The following is a 20,589-nucleotide window of genomic DNA, read 5'->3' as shown; positions in this document are numbered from 1 at the left end:
ATTCGGCATGTTTAGACCCTGATACGCCACAAAAATCACACCTCCTATGAAGATACATCAGCAGGGATTACTTAATTTCCCCATCTTCACCAAGCTCCCCATCTTCAAGATCGTGCTACCATAAAACAACAGGAAAATAATCATACATTTTCCATTCATTAATAGCTTAAGGGAATTATTGGCCAAATATATTACGAAATAAGTTCACGTACTTTTCTTGATCTTCTGCGGTCACTACTATGTCTGCGTTTCTTAGACTCCTCTTTCTCCTCCTTATCAGAACCTACATCATCGACGGAACTTTGATGCCGCTTCCGGTGCTTTCTATCTTTGTCTTTCTCCCTCTTCTGATCTTCTTTATGCCATGTGTATCAGTTATGTCTACATTTTCACTATCTGTTTCATCCTTCTTAGGTCGTTTCTTTCCCCTTTCTTTTTCACGTTCTCTTTCCTTCTCCTTTCTATCTTTATCCTTCCGCTTCTCTTTCTCCTCTCTTCCTTTCTCTTTTTTGGCCTGCAAAGTATCAGAATCAGTACGAAATTCCCAATTCAAGATCAGTTCATAAATGATAACAATGAATTACATGCCACTCCTATAAAAAATTATACAGGCTCGAATTTTGAGATGATTCAGATACCTTTTTGTGCAAGGAATCTCTTTCTTCTTTCAAAAGCCGAAACTCAGCTCAAATAAATAGAATTTAATTTGGTGGAATTGGTTTTTGTTGTAGTTTTATTTAGAGGTAAATCCAAGTAGATATAGGAATGTATCCTATATTCCTAAAGGGAAAGGTTTTTGCCTATCCTACTACTATAAATAAAGACACAATGACACACTTCACAATTAAATCATTCTCTCTACTCTCTAATTGTGGTCGGACCTCTCTCTCTAATTCTCTAGATTAGTTCAATCAAATAGGCCTACAATAGTTTTGGATTTTTGTTTGTATAATTATTTGAATTGTTTGCAAACAATGTCGATCACCAACACACTCGTTTGCATTTTAGTTTTCTTTCTCGCTTCATCGTTGTTTATTGGCATCGGACAAGGCCACAAAATATTAGACGTAACCAAATACGGTGCTATGGGAGATGGACGGGCAGACGACTCCCAAGCTTTTTTTAAAGCGTGGAAAGATTTATGTGAAGGAAATAATGACGCTACGGATGACATACCGATACTTATTGTGCCGGAGGGGAAAACGTACTTATTGCAACGTATAAAGTTTGAAGGTCCATGCAACTCGAAGAGCGTTCACGTTCAGATTCTAGGGAATTTATTGGCTCCTGTGCGTGGTGCATGGAAAGAATGCGATTCGGGGGACTGGCTAAGTTTTTCAAACATTGAAAACCTAATGCTCGACGGCTCAGGAAAAATCGACGGCCAAGGGGCTGCGTGGTGGAGCACCAGCCAGTACAATGCGAGATCGCGCAAACTCTTGGCAAATAACGACTGCAAACCAAATAAGGCATTGCAGTTCCACAACTGTCAAAACCTTAAGCTCAGCGGACTGACTTTTCTGAACAGCCCGCAAGCGCATATTGGTATAAATAGTTGTGACAATGCAGATGTCTCAGATTTGAACATACATGCGCCGGAAGACAGTCCAAACACTGATGGTATTGACATCTCTTCCTCGACCCATGTCACCATTCGCAACTCGTTTATCGGAACAGGCGATGATTGTATCGCCATTGGCGACGGGTGTTCCTTTCTCTACATCACCAACATTGCGTGCGGACCAGGCCATGGAATTAGGTATGTCTCCATTCCCTTCTTTTCCATTAATTGTTAAATAAATATAATCAAATGCTAATCTTCATTAGTATTCAGATTCTCATAGATTAATTCTCTTTTGCAAACAGCGTTGGAAGCTTAGGAGAAGATGGAGCTAGTAATAAAGTGGACAACATATACGTGAAAGATTGTAGTTTTACTGGAACTACAAACGGAGCGAGAATAAAAACGTGGCAGGGCGGCTCCGGGTATGCGAGGAACATCACGTTTGAGAGGATCAAACTTGACAGAGCCAAATACCCTATCATTATTGATCAGTACTATTGCAATGGGGAACACAATTGCAAAAGTCAGTCGTCGGCCGTGGTGGTGGCGGATGTGACGTACAACGATTTTGAAGGCACTTCTGCGACGGATGAGGCGATTAAACTCAACTGTGATAAAGTTTCTGGTGGCTGTCATAATATTTTGATGGATAAAATTAATATAGTGCCAGCGGTCGGGGATATGAAGATTTTTGCATCTTGTAACAATGCCGACGGAACTTATGTCGGCACTACGGTGCCCGACGTGGCTTGTCTAAAGAGTTCAACAACGGAGCCTACGACCCCAACAACACCATCTTCACCAAAAACTAGCGCTCCGCCGGTACAAATCCTACCATTGCCATCGCCACCACCTATACCGGTAATGCCGCTGCCGTCGCCGTCACCTGTACCGGTAATGCCATTGCCGTCGCCGTCACCTGTACCGGTAATGCCACTGCCATCGCCGTCACCTGTACCAATCATTCCTCCGCCAGCGCGACCACCGGTATCAGTCATACCAACGCCATCGCTGCCATCAATCACCCCACCACCAGAAGATATCAAGCCACCGCCAGTGCCGATCACACCACCACCGCAACCAATCACGCCACCACAGTCAACTGCACCACCTGTGCCACGGGGACTAGACATCACAGGGGGGGCAGGGGAGGCAGGCGAGCTAGATCCTTCGTACTTCCCAAGTGGAGCTCCTGGCAGTGCTAATCTACCTATAAGCTACTACCTATTTTGCCCACTGATGGTGGTCCTTACTGCAACAACTATAATTTTTAATTAATTTTTTGTAACAAATATTTTTTAACTCTAGTAACACGAAAAACGATTTACTTGTAAATGTAGAACGAATCATAAATTTTGTAAATGTATTAAATACGAACTAATACTATGTATATTTGGTCGTAGTTTTTTTTTTTATTTGGTCGTAGTTCCTTGCCATATAACCGCAGTTCTTAAGTACAACGAACCACAGAAAACTATTAATCACAAAAATGAAACTTGTAAAACAAAACTAATTCTGAGCGCTCATTCTTTGGAAGTTCTGCAAGTAAGAATTGTCAGAATCAGCTCAAAATTTTAAGCAATTGATCTTATTATTTTCCTTTGTTGTATAAAGATGAGGCCAAATTGTTGGTGATATTCTTGAGTATGGGCTTTCGTACTACGTCACAGTGTCACACTCATTTGTCCAAAACACAAACAAGAGAGCCTCATGCATTCAAGTCTCTCACACACGTCCATTTTCGTGGAGCTACTACAATGCACGACTCTTGTGTAGCCTTAGATGAACGAATAATGTGACAAGGAAGCCCCAACTAAGAATAAATGTACAAATACATGTCAGAGAATCGAAGGATAGAGAGTCTACATCAGAAGCCATATCACCACAAGTACTTGAATCCCAAACCCAGAGTTGCTTTGCAAATACATCTTTCTTTTGAAATGAGAATATACACACAACAAAATATTCACACAAAAGCACGAAAAGCAGCCAAAATTTTGACACCAAAAGTTAGCTACTAGCTAGGCAAAACAAAAGAGAGGATGGGACAAGCAAATGATTTTGTTAAGTGCAACTTTGTAATTGTAAACTACATATCTCTTAGGTTGTTATAATAGGTTGAAAAGTTTGAGTTTAATAATAATATGATTCTCACAGCTGTTAAACTCACACTAGTATCAAAACAGTGTTATAACAAGTAGCTCGTTTCGTATATACAAGGGATTTCACAAAATCCATTGTAGAAAGATTAGGAGAACGTCGCATTTGGTTAAATGAGATGGTATATTGGCCGACAATCAAAAAAATACTAGAGAAATTATCCACTTAATCTATATTTTGTAAATCATATAACGTGGTTGTTAATGATTGAATTATTAATTAAGTATTGATTAATGTATTTATTTCCTATTGATGACATATCACATGATTTGCAAATGTAACCTAAAAAGTTGGCTCGTCTAACATTATTCTTTCCTAGATATTACTTTTCTTTGTTAATCTCCAAAATTTCTATGTCGATGATACCTCAATTTTTTTTCAGGACACCATTTGTAATACATTTTTTTTCTGAAACTTCGTCGTCGTTGATGATACTTTTCGCGCGATCCCCAAATTTCCACGTTGATGATGTAAAACAAGACAAGGATAGAAACTATAAGATGTCACATACTCACATGACGTGTGCTTAAATTATGCTCACACATATGCATGTCAAGACAATATATCAAATATGCTATATCTTGTGATGCACGCAATTACAATACATAACAAAAGCAATATTATAAAATATTCTCTTATTGGTTACATGACATGTTATATTATGTTGTCAAAATTTCAATCCTTAACCGTGATTGGACACAATAGCAGAGCCATGAATTATTTGGTGGATGGGCTAAGCTAAACTTATTATTGCGAAATCAAATGTTTAAATTTTATTTTTGTTACCTACATAAAGTTGTATACTAAAGAGAAAACATATATCATCAAGCTTCAACTAAATTTAACAAAAAAAACATTTAAAGTTGCAATTTGCAATAAAGAGAAAACATATATCATAAATCTTATTCAACTTAACAAATAAAAAGAAGAAAAAGTACTTATTCAAGTTGTGCCCTTTGATCCTTAATAGAATTGAAATCCTTTGTTATTTCTTCTGAATCAACATTTTTGGCAATTTTTTTAATGTAGACAATCATTGAATATGCTAGAAACTCACTATCTATCTTGTTGCGAAGTCTTGTTTTAATAAGATTCATTGCTAAAAAAACTCGTTTAGTACTTGATGTAGAAATGGGAAGAGTCAATACAAGTCAAATTGACCTATCAATCAAATAATACCTTTAGGACCTCTTCATTAGATGCAGAAGGTGTATCACTCTCTAATTTGTCATCATTATCTCTTTTTCTAAAAAATGAATTGATAATTCTTAACCTCTTCATTGGACAAACGTTTGGACCTAACAAATTCAACAACAATAACACAATTGTATATGATAAATTATATCTAACAAAGCTATCAGGAAAATAATATTATAATTAAAAATTGAAATTTCAAGTATGAATTCTTAAAATTCAAACAATAAACAAATAAACAAGATCAAGAATTAAGAATAAAGTGGTAAAAAACTTTACAATTGACAAGAAAATCAGTAAACGTTCACACGTACTTCAGAGGCTATTGTGCGTGTACTTATTGGGTGGGTCATAACAATTAAAAATAGAAAAAATAGCCCAAACAACTAGTATTTGTAAGGTTAAAGAACTAAAACTCTCCCTATACTAGAGCCCACCTCAGCCTTGTTAGTGGCTCTGCTGTTGATTGAACATACGATTATGACATGTTTACTTATTTGAAGGTGTGAAAGTGAAAATCACAAAAGTCAATTTTCATTCTAATTAAACATATCATTATTTGAATTTGGATTAACAAAATAACAATATGACGTGTGATACCGTCATGATATGTTCAAAATCATTAGTTTTTTGTTTGTTTTTGGACACTGAATCATTAGTTTGAACGATTGAAAAGATAACTTTTTGCTTTAATATATGATTCAGATAGTTTGTCAAACTCGTACACAAACTAAAATATGACCAACCCCCCAACCCAAATCGCTCGCATAAAAGCAAAAAGTCATTTTAGAAGAACAAAAACTAAGGTGAATTTCCCACTTACCCTAGCAACTGACCACCTTCCTCAACCACCACCGCCTCCGCGAAGTGAACCAAACCCACGGCCATGGCCACCATTCCCCTTTCCCACCCACCCACATCTAAAAACTAAGGTAAATTTCCCACTTACCCTAGCAACTAACCACCTTCCTCAACCACCACCGCCTCCGCGAAGTGAACCAAACCCATGGACATGGCCACCATTCCCATTTCCCACCCACCCACAAAGTTGGTACAATAACTTTTAGAGAATTTTAACGAAAAGCTCACGGTACTATTCACTTTAACAAAAAACCACATTTTTACACTAAAAAATTAATTCTGGTACTATTCACTTTACCCTTTATTTTGTCCTTATCGTTAAAACTCAAAGTTTTCAAACCATTTTCATTAGTTTTCCTTAACTTCTTTTATGCCATGCAGAAACAAATTACACTCCCAATTTGCCTCTTGTGACACGACCAACCATAACATTTTATGGCCACAAATCACAACAAAAATATGGGACCATTCATACCGGAAAAATCCATATAAGACGGATATTGAATACAACACAACATTGGAATTTATTATTTACCAAAATACAGGTAAGGGTTAATACACAACTTTTTGGTCGGGAAATTAGTTAAAATGATTGTTTTTTAAATTCCGGTTGGTTCTTGAAATGATTCATTTTTCAGTATGCCGTTTATATTTGATTTTGATCAGTTCAACCATTGAGATTTTGTTTCTAATCATTTTAGCCAATACTTTCTTTTAAAATACTATTTTATTTTTACTCTTCAAATTGATGTGGATGAAAAATTGCAGTAAGAAATCAAGTGCAAAGGGGGGCGGACATACCAACTTCAGTTAGAAACACACCTAAGACCTAACTTGCAACAAGGCAATACCTAAAACTCTTAGGTCAATAACCTCAACCAGTTATACATACAACCTCTCTCTCTCTCTCTCTCTCTCTCTCTCACACACACACACACACAAAATAAATACCAACCTTCCTTCTCTGTTCTGCTTCTGTTCAGTCCCAAAGCTGATGGATATGATTTGTCGTCCTCAATTAACTCACCTTCAGAACCTCACCACCGTCTCTCATTTGCCAGCTTTTCTACTTTGCACCCCAACTCTTTTTTTATCTCAACCCCTCCCTAACCATAGAATTCTCCAATGGCTTCCACCCCCAAGCCAGTAAAACTTGCAGATCTCCTCCAAGAGCAGCAAGAACCCTTCGTCCTAGAGGTTTACCTATCCGAAAGGGGTTACCTGAGAAAAAGCTCGAGTACAAACAGAAATTCGAGGAGTAGGAATAGCAATTCGGGCAAGAAACTTACCAGATCATCCAGTTGGGGCAATCTCAGCTGCCCTAAGATACTGAGATGTCTGTATAAAAAGCTTGTTTCAAGACATAGTGAGACAACAAGCATTAAGGGTTGTGAAAAGAGAGAGGGGGAGTCCAATGCCGGCACCAACACGCGGAGAAGTAGCCGGGAAAGCGGGGAATCGGATAGATTTTCATCTGCTAGTAGTAAGACGCAGTATGATTTGTGCACCGAGGGCGAAAAAGAATCAACAGATGAAGCCCCTGTTTCGTTGCGAAATGATCATGATGCCTCAGTTGCAGCAGACGCTTCTCAAGTTTCGGAATCCTGCAATATGAAAGAGAGAAAGGTGGAAACACCACTTTCGATATATTCCTTTTCATGTTATCGATACATTTTCGACAATATTGATGATAGTTTGGTAGCAGACCAATTTCCGATTTCTACAAAAATGTTCATTTGATTTGCTTGCTAACAAAGCCAACAGGCTGTTACAGTTACAGATAGAACGGCTCAACGGACAGTCATCGGAGATTCACCGTAAGCAACAAAACCCCGATTCGGTACCAGAAGATAAACCTCCCCATGCAAATGCAAGTTTACCTCTTCATAACAGTTAGTCCCTCTCTCTCTCTCTCTCTCTCTCTCTCTCTCTCTCTCTCTCTCTCTCTCTCTCTCTCTCTCTCTCTCTCTCTCTCTCTCTCTCTCGGCATACACGAGTTAAGCCAGTTGGTCAGGACGGTGCACTTAACTCCTCTACCCAATTTCGAATTCTCCTCACCATTAATTAGAGTAGTTTAAAATATCGTCTTAATTATGAGAATTTTTAAGGAATTTTATACTAGTCAATTTTCTTGTGGCTAAACAGAGTATGAACTGCAAACTCCATGTCCATCCACTTATAGCTTCAACAAGATTACAGAAGACTCAATATTATCATCTTCTCTCTGGGAACTACTTTTCCACCCACCATTTGAGAACCCAACAGCTTCTGGAGTTTCAGAAATGCTAGAGCCTGCCCGGTCTAGCATCAATCCATCCCCTCATTTCGCAAAATCGAAGAGGGTGTGGCAGCAGACAAGGCTGCTCCTGTTTGATTGCGTGAGGGAGATGATGGAAAATCATGCGAAGAAATTGAAAGAGCAGCAGCAGCATAACTGCGACCGATTTCTTGGAGCCGAAGAGATTGGGAAGCTGGTTTATGAGAAGTTGGGGAGTTGGGGGGATAAACAGGCTGGGCACCAAGGCAACGTCAACTTTTTGTTGGAGTGGGACTTGTTGGCTTCGGCTGAAGAATGGGGTGATAATTACCAAGAGAGAAGGGAAATTGGGTCGGAAATTGGAGACGCCATTTTACAAGACATCATCAAAGACATATTCTGAAGACTAAAATATTATTTGGTATGAGATACCCAAGTTAGTTGAGCTAATTGAATTCTAGACAGAGCAACCTCATCCCATGAAGACTACCATACACTCCCGGTACGCCATGGTGACATCCCAGACCGCCCACATGGCATCACCTTATTGGTCCAACGTGTCATACTGGTGTACCAGCAGTGCAAGGAAGCCTATACGAGGACTTCCAAGGCGCTGCTGTGACTTGTGCTAATGATACAATATCATGAAAGTTACTCTCCTACTTTTGACGGCTCTCACAACCACTCGTGTCCCGTCATCTTAATGTCTCCCATTGTCGTCGATAGTTCTGGGTAGCACACTTTATTTAGATTACTGCTTTGCTCCTCGTAGTTAAAGAAGTCATTAATTCATAACTACAAAACACAAACTAGCACATAAAAGTTTTGACATGTGTTAAACTATGATTTACCTGTAACGAGGAAATGATTGTTACATAAAAAACATATATTTTTCTTCCGGATTTATTGAGTATTGGTAAGCAACACTCGCCTCCTAGCATGTCATCTTTGCCAAAAGTAAACTTGTTGGCAGGCTGCCTGATTAAGACAGCTCTTACACCGACATAACTACATGGTGACACATCCGAACAAAATACGAGTTTTGTGCTTTTAAGATATGTGCTCTACATATGATATGACATTGCCGGACACAGACACCCCCTTATCTAGTTTTTTCCCTTCACCAGAGAAGTTTTATAAATTCTTAAATCCGTAACTAAACAAAACGAAAGGAGAGAGAGAAATAATACAAGAAGCCAATATAAATGCGCACACAGACACAGCACAACCATTTGGAAGGTGAATTTATTTTTCGCCCGGACCAAAAAGAGAAGAAAACCAAACAGCACGCACAACATGGACAGCAGGATGAAGCAATAAGCATTTAAACAAGTAGAATTAACCTGCCTCATCTCTTCTCTTTGCATTTAATGCTTAAATCATATGGTCCCAATAAGCTTTCCACTATCACCTCAGAGATAAGATCACAATCCTGTTATGCATATCTACTTGTTGCAATATCATGTTCAGTTGTCTTGCAATTATCGGACTCGACAAAACTCAGAAATACTGCATAGAAACTAGTCAATCCGGTGGTCGGAGAGCTTAATCTTACCACATCTGATCAATTTCACTACTCGCCCTCCACCCACCGCTGAATAATACACAGCATTCACTTGAAAATTAACTCTGAAGAATGTTGCATTTTATATTTCGGTCATCCGCAACTTTGTTTTGGTCCACTATCCAGTCACCTTCAGACGACCGCCTTGGTATAGAAATCAAAAAATTCTTTTCAAACATTATGCAAAAGAACTACCACTGGACTCTGGACATATTAATTCTTCATTCAGAATTAACAACAGCAACATGTCATCTATCAGATTTCCGTCGTGTATGACCATGAGATATGCTAAACAAAATAATCTTGGTTATATTCGGCATGTTTAGACCCTGATATGCCACAAAAAATCACCTCCTATGAAGATACATCAGCAGGGCTTACTTAATTTCCCCATCTTCACCAAGCTCCCCATCTTCAAGATCGTCATGCCCACCAATTCGACGGGAACCATCCCGATGCTCTCTCCTATGCCTTCTATGCCGACTTTCACTGTCAGATTCAGGTGTATGCTACCATAAAACAACAGGAAAATAATCATACATTTTCCATTCATTAATAGCTTAAAGGTATTGGCCAAATATATTACGAAATAAGTTCACGTACTTTTCTTGATCTTTTGCGGTCACTACTATGTCTGTGTTTCTTAGACTCCTCTTTCTCCTCCTTATCAGAACCTACATCATCGACAGAACTTTGATGCCGCTTCCGGTGCTTTCTATCTTTGTCTTTCTCCCTCTTCTTATCTTCTTTATGCCCATGAGTATCAGTTATGTCTACATTTTCACTATCTGTTTCATCCTTCTTAGATCGTTCCCTTCCCTTTTCTTTTTCACGTTCTCTTTCCTTCTCCTTTCTTTCTTTATCCTTCCGCTTCTCTTTCTCCTCTCTTTCTCTCTCTTTTTTGGCCTGCAAAAGTATCAGAATCAGTAAGAAATTCCCAATTCAAGATATCAGTTCATAAATGATAACAATGAATTACATGCCACTCCTACAAAAAATTACACAGGCTCAAATTTTGAGATATTGTCTTTTAAAAATGACACCAACAGATTATAGATGACAATAAGATTCACACCTTTTCCTCCTCACGCTTGCGTTCCTTCTCTTTAGCCCTCTCCTGTAAGTTTGTAATGTATTCCTCAAAAATTTCCCTACTAACGCTATCTTCCCCAATTGATCTGAAAATAAAATTAAGAAATAATTTTCAGACCAAAAACTAAAAAATTCAGACAACAAAGGCATGTTAAATGTTTTTTTTATAATAAAGTTCTCATTAGAAAAACCTGTATTCTTGGGTTTCTTCAAAAAGCTGTTTGCTATCTTCCCAATTAGAAGAAGCCGTTATCTCCTACAAAGCACATAACATAGAAGGTCAATACAATCTCTAGCATCACACATCATCCTCTTCCACAGAAGTTCACTGTACCTTGATTGTGTGCAAAAGTTTATTGAAATCATCAGCAAGTCGTTGACGCTTCTTTGCCTCTTTCTCCTCCTTCTCCTTGGCTCTCTCTAATAATTCCTCGTACACAAGCTTCAAAAGGAGTAAAAGTATTAGCAGACTCAAACACACAAATTATCCACAGGTAAATACAAACAGTCACATCAGTTGTTGCTGATTTAGAAACCAAAAAACAGTTGATCCTTGCATCCGTGAATTGACTGTTACAGATGATGGCATAATCGTGTAAACTTAAATCAAATGAAGATAAGTGCTTACAGTTTAATTATTTACTGGCAGTCATTTTCAAATTTCAATTCAGCTTTAATAAGTAAAGAAGCACAAAGAAAAAAAAATGATATTATTTAATGTCTTGGCCAGATAAACTGAACCATTAAGGCTTCTTACTACAATGATACACCAGGTTATAAGTTGCTAGGGTCAAAATAGCAAAGTTTCAAACCAAGTAGATACAAGAAACACTGATACTGCTACAACCAAGTAAATTGTACGAATCTCAGTGAACAAAGAGCCACTTCAACATATGTTGATTACACACAAACTAACTTTATTTGCTTAATCGGGGCTGGGAATATGCCAACAATGAGTAAAAAACACAATCAACTCATATTCTACATACCTTTATATTTCAAGCATACAAATGATAGGGGAAAAATATCAGTTTTAAGCTAGCAACAGACTGAAAATACAGGGGTTTACCTTGAAGTTAATGTCTGATATTGGTGGAGAACCAATTTCTTCCAGAATAGGAACCTTAAACTCTTCAAACGCCAATGTGGATGCCATGGCAACCTGGGTAAAGAAATGAATGATATTTGAAATGTTTCCCAAAATGCCACAAGTTTATAAGATTATACAGTTATAAACATCATACCTTCCCTGACTTCATTGCATCCTTTATCCTAGCTTTATCGTCATGATACTGTCCACAAGAAAAAATAATGTCATGCATAAAGTCATCTGAATTGCAGGTTCAAAGTTGTGTAATGCAATCAAACTCTAAAACTGATATTGTATTTTAGCTGTAGAAGTAAGAGCATTAAACCCACAATCATCTGGTAATGTGGGAGAGTACCGTGATAATATCTATTGCTATGCAAGGCTCTTAATTTTCCGATGTGGGATTCTATTCTCAACAACACCTCACGTGTGACATGAATGCCGTGACAGAGCCAAAACACATGGAGCTTTAGAATATTGGGTGGTGAGGAGCACATGCGATCATTAGCATAACATATGAATTGCCATCTCTGATACTCTATATGTAAGAGCATCCAGTCCAAACTGTTGAGAGTGAGTCCCAACATCACGAAATTAAGGGACCTTGCATGTGGTAATAAAATGTTGGGACTCCTCATATAGTGAAACCTCAACTTCCTCTATAGTATCCCAGTAGGTTAGCCCACATGTTAAGCTCAACAACCGGCATGCTCCCACATCACCCAATATGTGTTGTCCACATGTTAGGATTCCATGACCCCACAAGTGAGCTATGTGTTGATAACTTGGAAAGTGTGAATCCCATATCAGAGAATTAAGGGACCATGCATGTGTTTACAAGAAGTTGGGCTATTCCCCATATTGCCAATTGGTTTTATGAAGAACCTCAACTTCCTTCAATTACATCTCGATGTATCAACATTAACTAACAATACAAAATCATTAATGGACTGAGGCATGAGATGTTAAGCATCACCTGTTTCTCTAATTCTTCAAAAACATCATCAAACAATTCTTTTGGTGTTGAACCAGAGGTGTTCAATGCAACAGCTTCATAAGGAGGCAAGTCTTTAACCTACAACCCAAAGACAGCACTTATGAAACGAATTTCTGATGCAGAAGAAAATCATCAATTGTCTTTGAATTTACTATGCAACTGTTCTAGACATATTATCTCTGCTACAATTTTAAGGTCGAGCACCTTCAAACAGTAATCACGCCAGAGAGTTTTAGCTGTAAGAGTGCCATCGGCAACATGTTCTTCCATCAGCTTGCGGAACTCATCGCGGTTTTTCCTTTCTACCCGCCTCAATTGTTCCTTGAAGTTAGAGACAAATATAAGAACATAAACTTGAAAAGGAAAATATAATTTATACGGGATTATACCTTCTGTAACTTCTTTTGCTCCTCTTCCACCTTCTCGAGGTCACGAATATAGTCCTGCACCAAAAATGCCGTCATATAATTCTACTAAATTAACATAACCAATCATTTTACACACACAGAACACGCCTGATTGACAATAGATTATGTGACTTACCTGGAAAATGAGCAACCTGGCAAGCTTTTCAAGGCGCAAGCATCTCTCATCATCCTCCAAGCGATCTTGAACTTTCCGCCACTGACTGTTCACCTGCAAATGACGATGACCATGCAAATGGGTTATAGATACAAGGAATCACAAAAACAAAAATATAATATTAATTATGTGCACGTTCATTTTACAAAGACTTACCTTGATAAAGTCACAAGATTCCAGAAATTTCCGGTACTCTACTATATTCTGCTTATGGTCTTCAGCTGCCTTTTCTTTTTCCTGCAATTAAACATTGCAACCTATGCAGTAAGAACAGACATCCTTTGTGACATACGAGTACCTATTTTTTTATCCACAAACTTCAAAAGAGAATGGCAATGGAATACCGACACATATGGCAACCAAATGCATCTCAGTATTAGTTTTTCATAGTTCTGCTTGAGACTTAAAAAACTTAAAATTGTGCACTTCGCTATGTGGTGATATTCCCTATCATCTATGAACTGTCAATGTCTACTTAGGTGCCACATTTAGTGACAGAACATTTTGGAGTACACCAAAAGGACAATGAAAATGAAAGGAAACCATTTAGGGCAACATTTAACAATGAGAAATTGCCTAAATCCTAAAAGAAGCCACAAATTGAAGGGATATGGAACGAGCATAAAACCGGACTAAGGATTATAGTATGTGTATGTGAGGCAGCCAGCTGCCAGCCTATAATCGAATACTACGTGCCTAATTTCTGGTATTTCAACATAATTCACACATAAAGCAAGTAGTTCTGATTCTCCATTCTCTTTATTGGTTACCAAAAATCTTTCGTTATGAATTTAAAATCTGGAGTCAAATATTAAGCCCAAATGTACAACATGACATCTACATCTGGTGGATTGAATAAGTCAGAAAATGTGAAATAAAACGCAAACTGTTACCTTCCTTTCGAGTTCTACAATGTAGCTCTCATAAAGATCTTCCTGGTCTCTACCTCTTTCTACAGCCTTGAATCGTCCATCATTTTCAAACATACTCACAGCTTTGCTGATCAGGTAAATGCATCAGTTAGAACATCTAAAACATTTTGTGTTGTAAAAAATACACATACAAAGAGTAAAATAATAGCAAACTATTCATGATGCAGGGAGAGACTAAACCTCCATTTAGTTGCTGATGTAAGTTCCTTGGACTCCTTTAAAAAAAAACAAAACATGGTCTTTTAGATAAGAGGTAATATAAAGTTGTAAAGAAAAAATGCAATAACCAATTATGACTTGTAATCAACATACTTCCAACATTTTTGTGAATTCTTCCCGAGCTTTTTTCTGCCTCACGCGCCTCTCTTCATTCTCCAGTTTTTTCCTTTGACCCAAGTACTACAATTCAACACATATGTTTTAGGTTTAAACAGGATACGAAATATTCTTGATGAACATCTTGAATATTAAGCAGAGGGAAAGTCATTAAGCATCAAGAATTCTAATTAGATTAAAGTAGTCTTCCATGTAACAAAAGAACGACACACTCACTCTAAAGCGAGTTAAGACGTTAACCAAAAGTTTACCTCATTAAATGCTTGCTTCCTCTCACCTAGAGTTCTTAATGCGCCATATCTTTTGTCAGTAATGATCTCCCTCATTGTCTGATACAACATACCATAGAATATAAGAAGACTCCTCAACAATATAAGACAGTGAAAAAAAGAATGGAAGTGAAGCCACCTGCTCCCAAGTCCAATCGGACTGAACATTTGCAGATTCCAGAAGTGATTTGAATGCAGTTTTTGCCTCCTAAAAGAGAAAAAAAATTATCAGATTATTTTAGACGAAAGAAGAAAAAGACAGGCACAAAAATGAAAATAAATAAATAAAGGCACAAAAATGAAACAAAATTGAACAAAGAAACAAAACCTAAACTTTGTACCTGCTTATTGGCATACACCAATGGTTCGTCATCAAATGTTTTCTCCTCTGAAGGAGTCACATTGACTTTTCCAGCAACTGCCATACCTCTTTTGGCTTCCTGCCATAGAGAAATCTCAGAAAAGACGATTAAGCATCTGGTCTCGTTAATTGCTTTAAACCACAATTGAAACAGGCAAAAGAACTGCTCTGAAATAAGACTTGCTACGGCAGTGTCTAGAAAAGGTGAAATTAATGTGCATGTTTCCATTAAGAAAAAAACCTTACCTCAATATCTTGAGTCAAAGTTCCATCAGCTGAACTTGAAATATCTTGAGATGCTACAGTTTCATAAGTACTCCTGTAATTTTTCAAGACACATAAGACCAATTTGGACTCGAAGATTATATAAACCACAGAAGGATCAACAGAGCATAGAAAATAAAGCACCCAAAAACATCCATACAGTGAATTTGTAGTGGTATTGACCGAAGTAGGAGGAACTCCGGAACTCCCTGAAACAGAAGCGGGCAGTGGACTCACAGTAACTGCAGAAGGTTGACTGCCAACGGCACCAGTTATGGAAGGCTGTGCACCAGAAGCAACTGATGATCCAGTAGGTGTGATAGCAGAAGGATTAGAAAAGGAAGACACAGGTGTAACTGCAACAGGGCTCGAGACCATCACAGGTAGGGCTGAAGAAGTGCTGGGGCCAACTGAACTAGCTCCCATAGGTGTTTCAGCTGAAGCAACAGCAGGAGGGGTATGAGAAGTCAAATTCAATTCTGAATGTGTTCCTTGGATTAGTTCTCTTTGAGCCTGTTCACGAGCCAACTGGAAGCATGTACTTCACAGTGTAAGGACATTACAAAAAAATAAAGAAGGGAGAGAAAGAATAAACAGGATGAGAAACCTTCAACTCCTCTGGAATTGTCCACTTAGACTCCCTTGTAACCTTGTTGTAATAATACCTGAATCAGCCACTCAAACTAACAGTGAACAATGGCCCCAAAAAAAAATCATTGACATGCATATTGAGAAAACAAAATCAGGAATTAGGGGATTAAACAGAATGATAAGAATACACGCACTTTTTCCCATCTGCAGATGTATACTCCTTCCAAACAGTTGATGCATCAGCCCTCTATTACAGCGAGAAAAATTATTAGGTGAAAGATTATCTCAATCAAGCCATTCCTGAAAGAATACTAAAAGTCTAGCATAATCAATAAAAAAGAATAGGTTCACTAGAAAAAGAAACAACCGTAAATAAGTTCGTACAAAAGCTCCCCCCCTCCCCCCAAAAGATCAACCTGAGATCGATACATGTATGTAAATGAAGATGCCTGACCTCCCGTGGCGAATTACACACCCAACAGGTATAGGAAGCAAATAAATGAAGCTAACCAAATGCATATAACAGGTGAAAAATGAAAACAAAAAGTACTACAACAAAGCAGCAGTGATAAACTGTTATATCCTCTGGTTCCTTTACTTCTATAGAAAAGCAGCAGGAGAGAACTCATAGTTTATTAACACCAGCAGAGTACAAATTACAGTACCCACTAGAAGTTCTACATATCCTTGCGATTCTTCCATTAGCACTGTTAGGCCTTTCCTTGCATATGGTGAAACCATGACAGGATATAACTAAAATCTACATATAATGAAAAGCTGGGACACATGCAAATATTAATCACAGACATAATAATTGTTGAAGTAAAAAACCCAATCCCAGTGATGTATCATTTCATACCTCTGACAATAGCACAAGAGTTCCTGTTGAAAAAGCCTTTATAAACCATAGACAACAAAAATGTCATATACAACTAACAAGTGCATGCAGGGATACCTTTTTAAGAAAAAGGTTAAAAATAATACTGTCCAATATTATAACTCTCATACTAACAAAAAAATTAAGTTAAAAAAAATACCATAGAACAAGTACCACAGCCACAAGAAAACCTGTGACAAGCAGCATCAATGTGGGAGTTTGGGTGCGCATATGTGTCTGACTCTCTGACTGGCGTGCACATGAGTATACATGCATATGTTAATCTACTAATGCAACTGTGTATGCAAGAAAGACGAAAAGAAGGGTTGGCTGTGTGCCTGTGCGTTTTATAATTCATTTTCTAAAAACCATAAAAACTAACAAGAATATCAAACATAGCCTTAGAGGGAAAGAAGATAAGAAACAAATAGAAATTGGAAACACTTCGCTAAGAAGATACTCAAACAAAACCAACCCACAGAGGAGAGAAAAATAAATAGGCAAAAAGTACACTCATCTCCACCAAGGATAATGGATGATATGGGTAATGGCATCAATTACTGCTTGGCATTCATTAACCACATCCAACTACAAGATAAATATGAAGTAAATAGCAATTATTGCCTGCCTTGTGAAATGAAACCTCGTCTTCAAAGTGAGCTTATAGAGCAGTTGTAAAATTTCTCCAGACTTGCCATGACATCTACAAACCAGTTAAAGCACATGCAAATAAAAGAATAATTCGCATAAACCAATTTAAGCATAGTTACAACCTAAATTTTTCAAACATCCATAAATGGCAATAAATTTTCTGGGCAAAATTGCAAATACAAAAAACATTCCAAAGGCATGTTCAACAGGTCATTGGAGATTATATATAAAAGTTCTAGCCACTGGTAACCAATCAGCAATATGACTCACCTCCATCGGTGTCATCAATTCTAAAGGCTTCTCCCAATTAGATTGTCTTGTCCTTCTGTTGAAATAATATCTGGAAGAAAAAAAAAAGAATCCATCACAAAATAGAAATAAAACAAGTAAGAATGCATAAGGTCAGGAAGAACTTCAAAATAAATAATAAACCAGAGTAAGTCTCACAAATATCGAACCACAGTGTTTCTCATTGAAAAATAAATAAAGAACCACTTTAATAACGCATCATATTTCACCAACCTAGAAGGAGAAAAAGCAGACAAAATTACAATTTTACCTTCTTCCATCAACCGCCAAATGCTCTTGCCAATCCGAAGAAGATTGCTGTGCTTGGCTAGAAACATTTACAGCCTGAAAATTAGGAGAGTAAAAATTACAACACAAAGAAGAAAATCCATTCATTTTTCATTGACACTGAAGATAATGGTTTGCATGATTCAGTGTCGCATCAGCATCTAAGTGTGCTTACTGTTTCATGGGGCTGTATGGAATCGCAAAAACATGACAAATGTAATTTTAAAATGACAATTTAGATGAAATAATCAGAAATTCACTCAGATGACATATCTTTTGGGTTCTGGGGTAGTACCAAAAGGAGATATTGAAACAATGACCTTAACCTAACATTTAATGGCTTAAAGGTAACTAAATTGAATTTTAATAAATAAAGCACTTACAGAATCTGTGGAAGGAGTGCTTGAAGATTGTTGGCTAGACTGCTGTACTGGAAAAGGAACTGCTACACCCTGATTACCAGAGGACACCCAAGGCTGTCCTGTAGCAGATACAACATGTGCTTGCATTTGAGACATCGGCTGAAACTGTGAATTGACATTATTTTGTGGCTGGGCATACGTAGGCGGAGTGAACTGAACAATTCAGATGCACATAAATATTTTAAAAATATGCTGAATCAAATCGAGGAAAACACATATATACAGATAACACTGTGAGAACTTACCACATATGAGGAAGAATAAGGCATTCCAGGCATTTGGTTATTAAAAGGTGGGACAGGTTGCTGAGACTGTGATGGGATAGATGTAATAGGCCTCGTTTGCATGTATTGCATAGGCAACGCCTGTGACGAGTGAGGATGACCAGGCTGACTTGGCCTGAGAGGATACGGTTGCATTGGTTGAGAATATTGTAATTGCTGACTTTGACTAGCAGGCATCCCAACATTTGGAGAAGGAATACCTTGTCCCACAGGCTGAAATTGTTGGGGAGCTGGTGAAATAAATTGCTGTCCTTGCTGTGTTGGAACCACTGGTCGGTACTGCATTGAAGGGATTTGTACATACACCACTTATTAATAGTCCGCCAGGAAGTAGAGAATACAAAAGGCACCAAAGATGGACAGGAAAGGAATTTACTTGAAGAGGAGATGAACCAAAACTCTGAGGACCCATGGGAGCAACTGGGGGAAGCCGAAATGGCTAATCCAGATAGATAGGAGAGACCAAAGAAAAAAACAGATTCAAAACAGGTGAAAATTACATAAACAAGATTACTAAAACACATATCCTTATGCACTTGAAATGAATAAGGTATTCGGCCCCTTAACAACAACGATGAAATACGAAGTTATTTGTCCCCAAGCAAGCCAACATGAACATGGAACATCCTTAAAATAATTTCACTATCTAAACAATAAACTATAATCAAAAGTGAATTGCAAAACAGGACAAGAAATAAATTCATATGATTGACTGCTTAACCATAACAAGGTTAAAATTCGGCACCTGCGCAGCTGAGGATTGAGGGTTATTCGCCATTGCAGCGCATACACAATGGGACCCAACTGCAAAAATAAAAAAACGTAATCAAATCTTGCGAATTAAGTGAACAAGATGGAGCTAGTACATGCCCAAAAAAACAGTAAAATGTGACTGCAAATGCATTAAAACAGGTAAAGCACGCTGAATTAATCAATGCAACTTAAGCTCGCCTATTCACTGTTCTATCTCGTGTCCCCATATCTACGTCCGCATTTGCAAATACGAATTCGACTATAACAGTACATCAAATTCAATTGGTCTCTGCAATTAAAACCTAGGGCAAAACGTAGAGGAAAGGAAGGGAAAGAACACGAAGAAGAAAGGGATGGGCAATCGTTCGGAATTTTCAGAGCAAGGAGGAGGAGAAGAAACACTTACAGAAGGAGAGTGAGGGGGGGAGGCAATCGGCGGTGCGAGAACTTGCTTCCGTCGACGATCGGAGGAGCGAGAGGACCTCTGCGACAGTGGGTTCACCACCACTCACAGGTGCTAGGGTTTAGAAATCGGAGGATTTTTGCTAGCAGAGAGAGCTGAAGAAATCGGAGTCTCGGCGAGGGTTGTAATTTCGGGTATCGACATTTACCGACCACCGAAAATAACCCTGACTTTCGCGGGATTTACACGCAGTCACAGTTAATCGTTTACAATTACTGGTGTGTTGGACCGTTGATGTTCGGGTCACTTGGGCGGGTCGGAGTTGACCACCACCACCCGTATTTTTTTTCCTTTCCATTGAAAACGGAGCAGATACGGGATCCTTCGGGTCAACTCGGGCCTGGCCTCTCATAGCCCGCACTGCTTAACCGGCTAAACAAAGCTGCTCCAATTTAAATTCACTCACTAAAATTTGTACAAATTTTTAAAAAAGTTATTGTTATCACGTT

General features: G+C 38.1%; 3 protein-coding genes across 8 annotated transcripts; 2 read left to right on the top strand and 1 right to left on the bottom strand.

Moving 5' to 3' along the window:
- Positions 1-5: 5 nt before the first annotated feature.
- Positions 6-20,320, bottom strand: LOC103400121 (pre-mRNA-processing protein 40A-like). 5 transcript variants are annotated; one of them, XM_070814404.1, is made up of 30 exons: positions 20,084-20,320; positions 19,670-19,728; positions 19,301-19,363; positions 18,886-19,203; positions 18,602-18,793; positions 18,202-18,275; positions 17,913-17,982; positions 16,309-16,361; positions 16,131-16,188; positions 15,684-16,051; positions 15,506-15,578; positions 15,240-15,338; positions 15,038-15,106; positions 14,881-14,958; positions 14,606-14,692; positions 14,474-14,508; positions 14,255-14,360; positions 13,518-13,598; positions 13,323-13,415; positions 13,169-13,222; positions 12,984-13,100; positions 12,759-12,857; positions 11,937-11,984; positions 11,762-11,854; positions 11,027-11,134; positions 10,884-10,948; positions 10,676-10,778; positions 10,204-10,506; positions 9,952-10,109; positions 6-41 (listed from the first exon to the last, which is right to left on the bottom strand). In XM_070814404.1, exons 2-29 carry the CDS (start codon positions 19,700-19,702, stop codon positions 9,978-9,980), a joined length of 3,072 nt encoding a protein of 1,023 aa, XP_070670505.1. In that variant the 5' UTR covers positions 19,703-19,728; positions 20,084-20,320; the 3' UTR covers positions 6-41; positions 9,952-9,977. The 5 variants fall into 5 exon arrangements, with proteins under 5 accessions (XP_070670505.1, XP_070670506.1, XP_070670507.1 ...); XM_070814405.1 differs by lacking the exon at positions 6-41 and adding an exon at positions 9,370-9,744; XM_070814406.1 differs by lacking the exon at positions 6-41 and having other exon boundaries at positions 9,370-10,109; positions 18,886-19,039; positions 19,125-19,203; positions 20,084-20,272.
- LOC139192490 (probable polygalacturonase At3g15720) lies at positions 975-2,842 on the top strand. The gene is made up of 2 exons (XM_070814653.1): positions 975-1,759; positions 1,867-2,842. Exons 1-2 carry the CDS (start codon positions 975-977, stop codon positions 2,840-2,842), a joined length of 1,761 nt encoding a protein of 586 aa, XP_070670754.1.
- Positions 6,695-8,942, top strand: LOC103400122 (uncharacterized). 2 transcript variants are annotated; one of them, XM_008338804.4, is made up of 3 exons: positions 6,695-7,405; positions 7,554-7,671; positions 7,925-8,942. In XM_008338804.4, the coding sequence occupies exons 1-3, from the start codon at positions 6,905-6,907 to the stop codon at positions 8,437-8,439; spliced, it is 1,134 nt and encodes a 377-aa protein (XP_008337026.2). In that variant the 5' UTR covers positions 6,695-6,904; the 3' UTR covers positions 8,440-8,942. The 2 variants fall into 2 exon arrangements, with proteins under 2 accessions (XP_008337026.2, XP_017178189.2); XM_017322700.3 differs by having other exon boundaries at positions 6,715-7,405; positions 7,560-7,671.
- Positions 20,321-20,589: the final 269 nt, after the last annotated feature.

This window comes from Malus domestica, chromosome 15 (genome assembly GCF_042453785.1).
Source record: "Malus domestica chromosome 15, GDT2T_hap1".
Taxonomy (NCBI): domain Eukaryota; kingdom Viridiplantae; phylum Streptophyta; class Magnoliopsida; order Rosales; family Rosaceae; genus Malus; species Malus domestica.
Note: the sequence above shows the minus strand (reverse complement) of the source record. Positions and strands in the feature narration are given on the sequence as shown.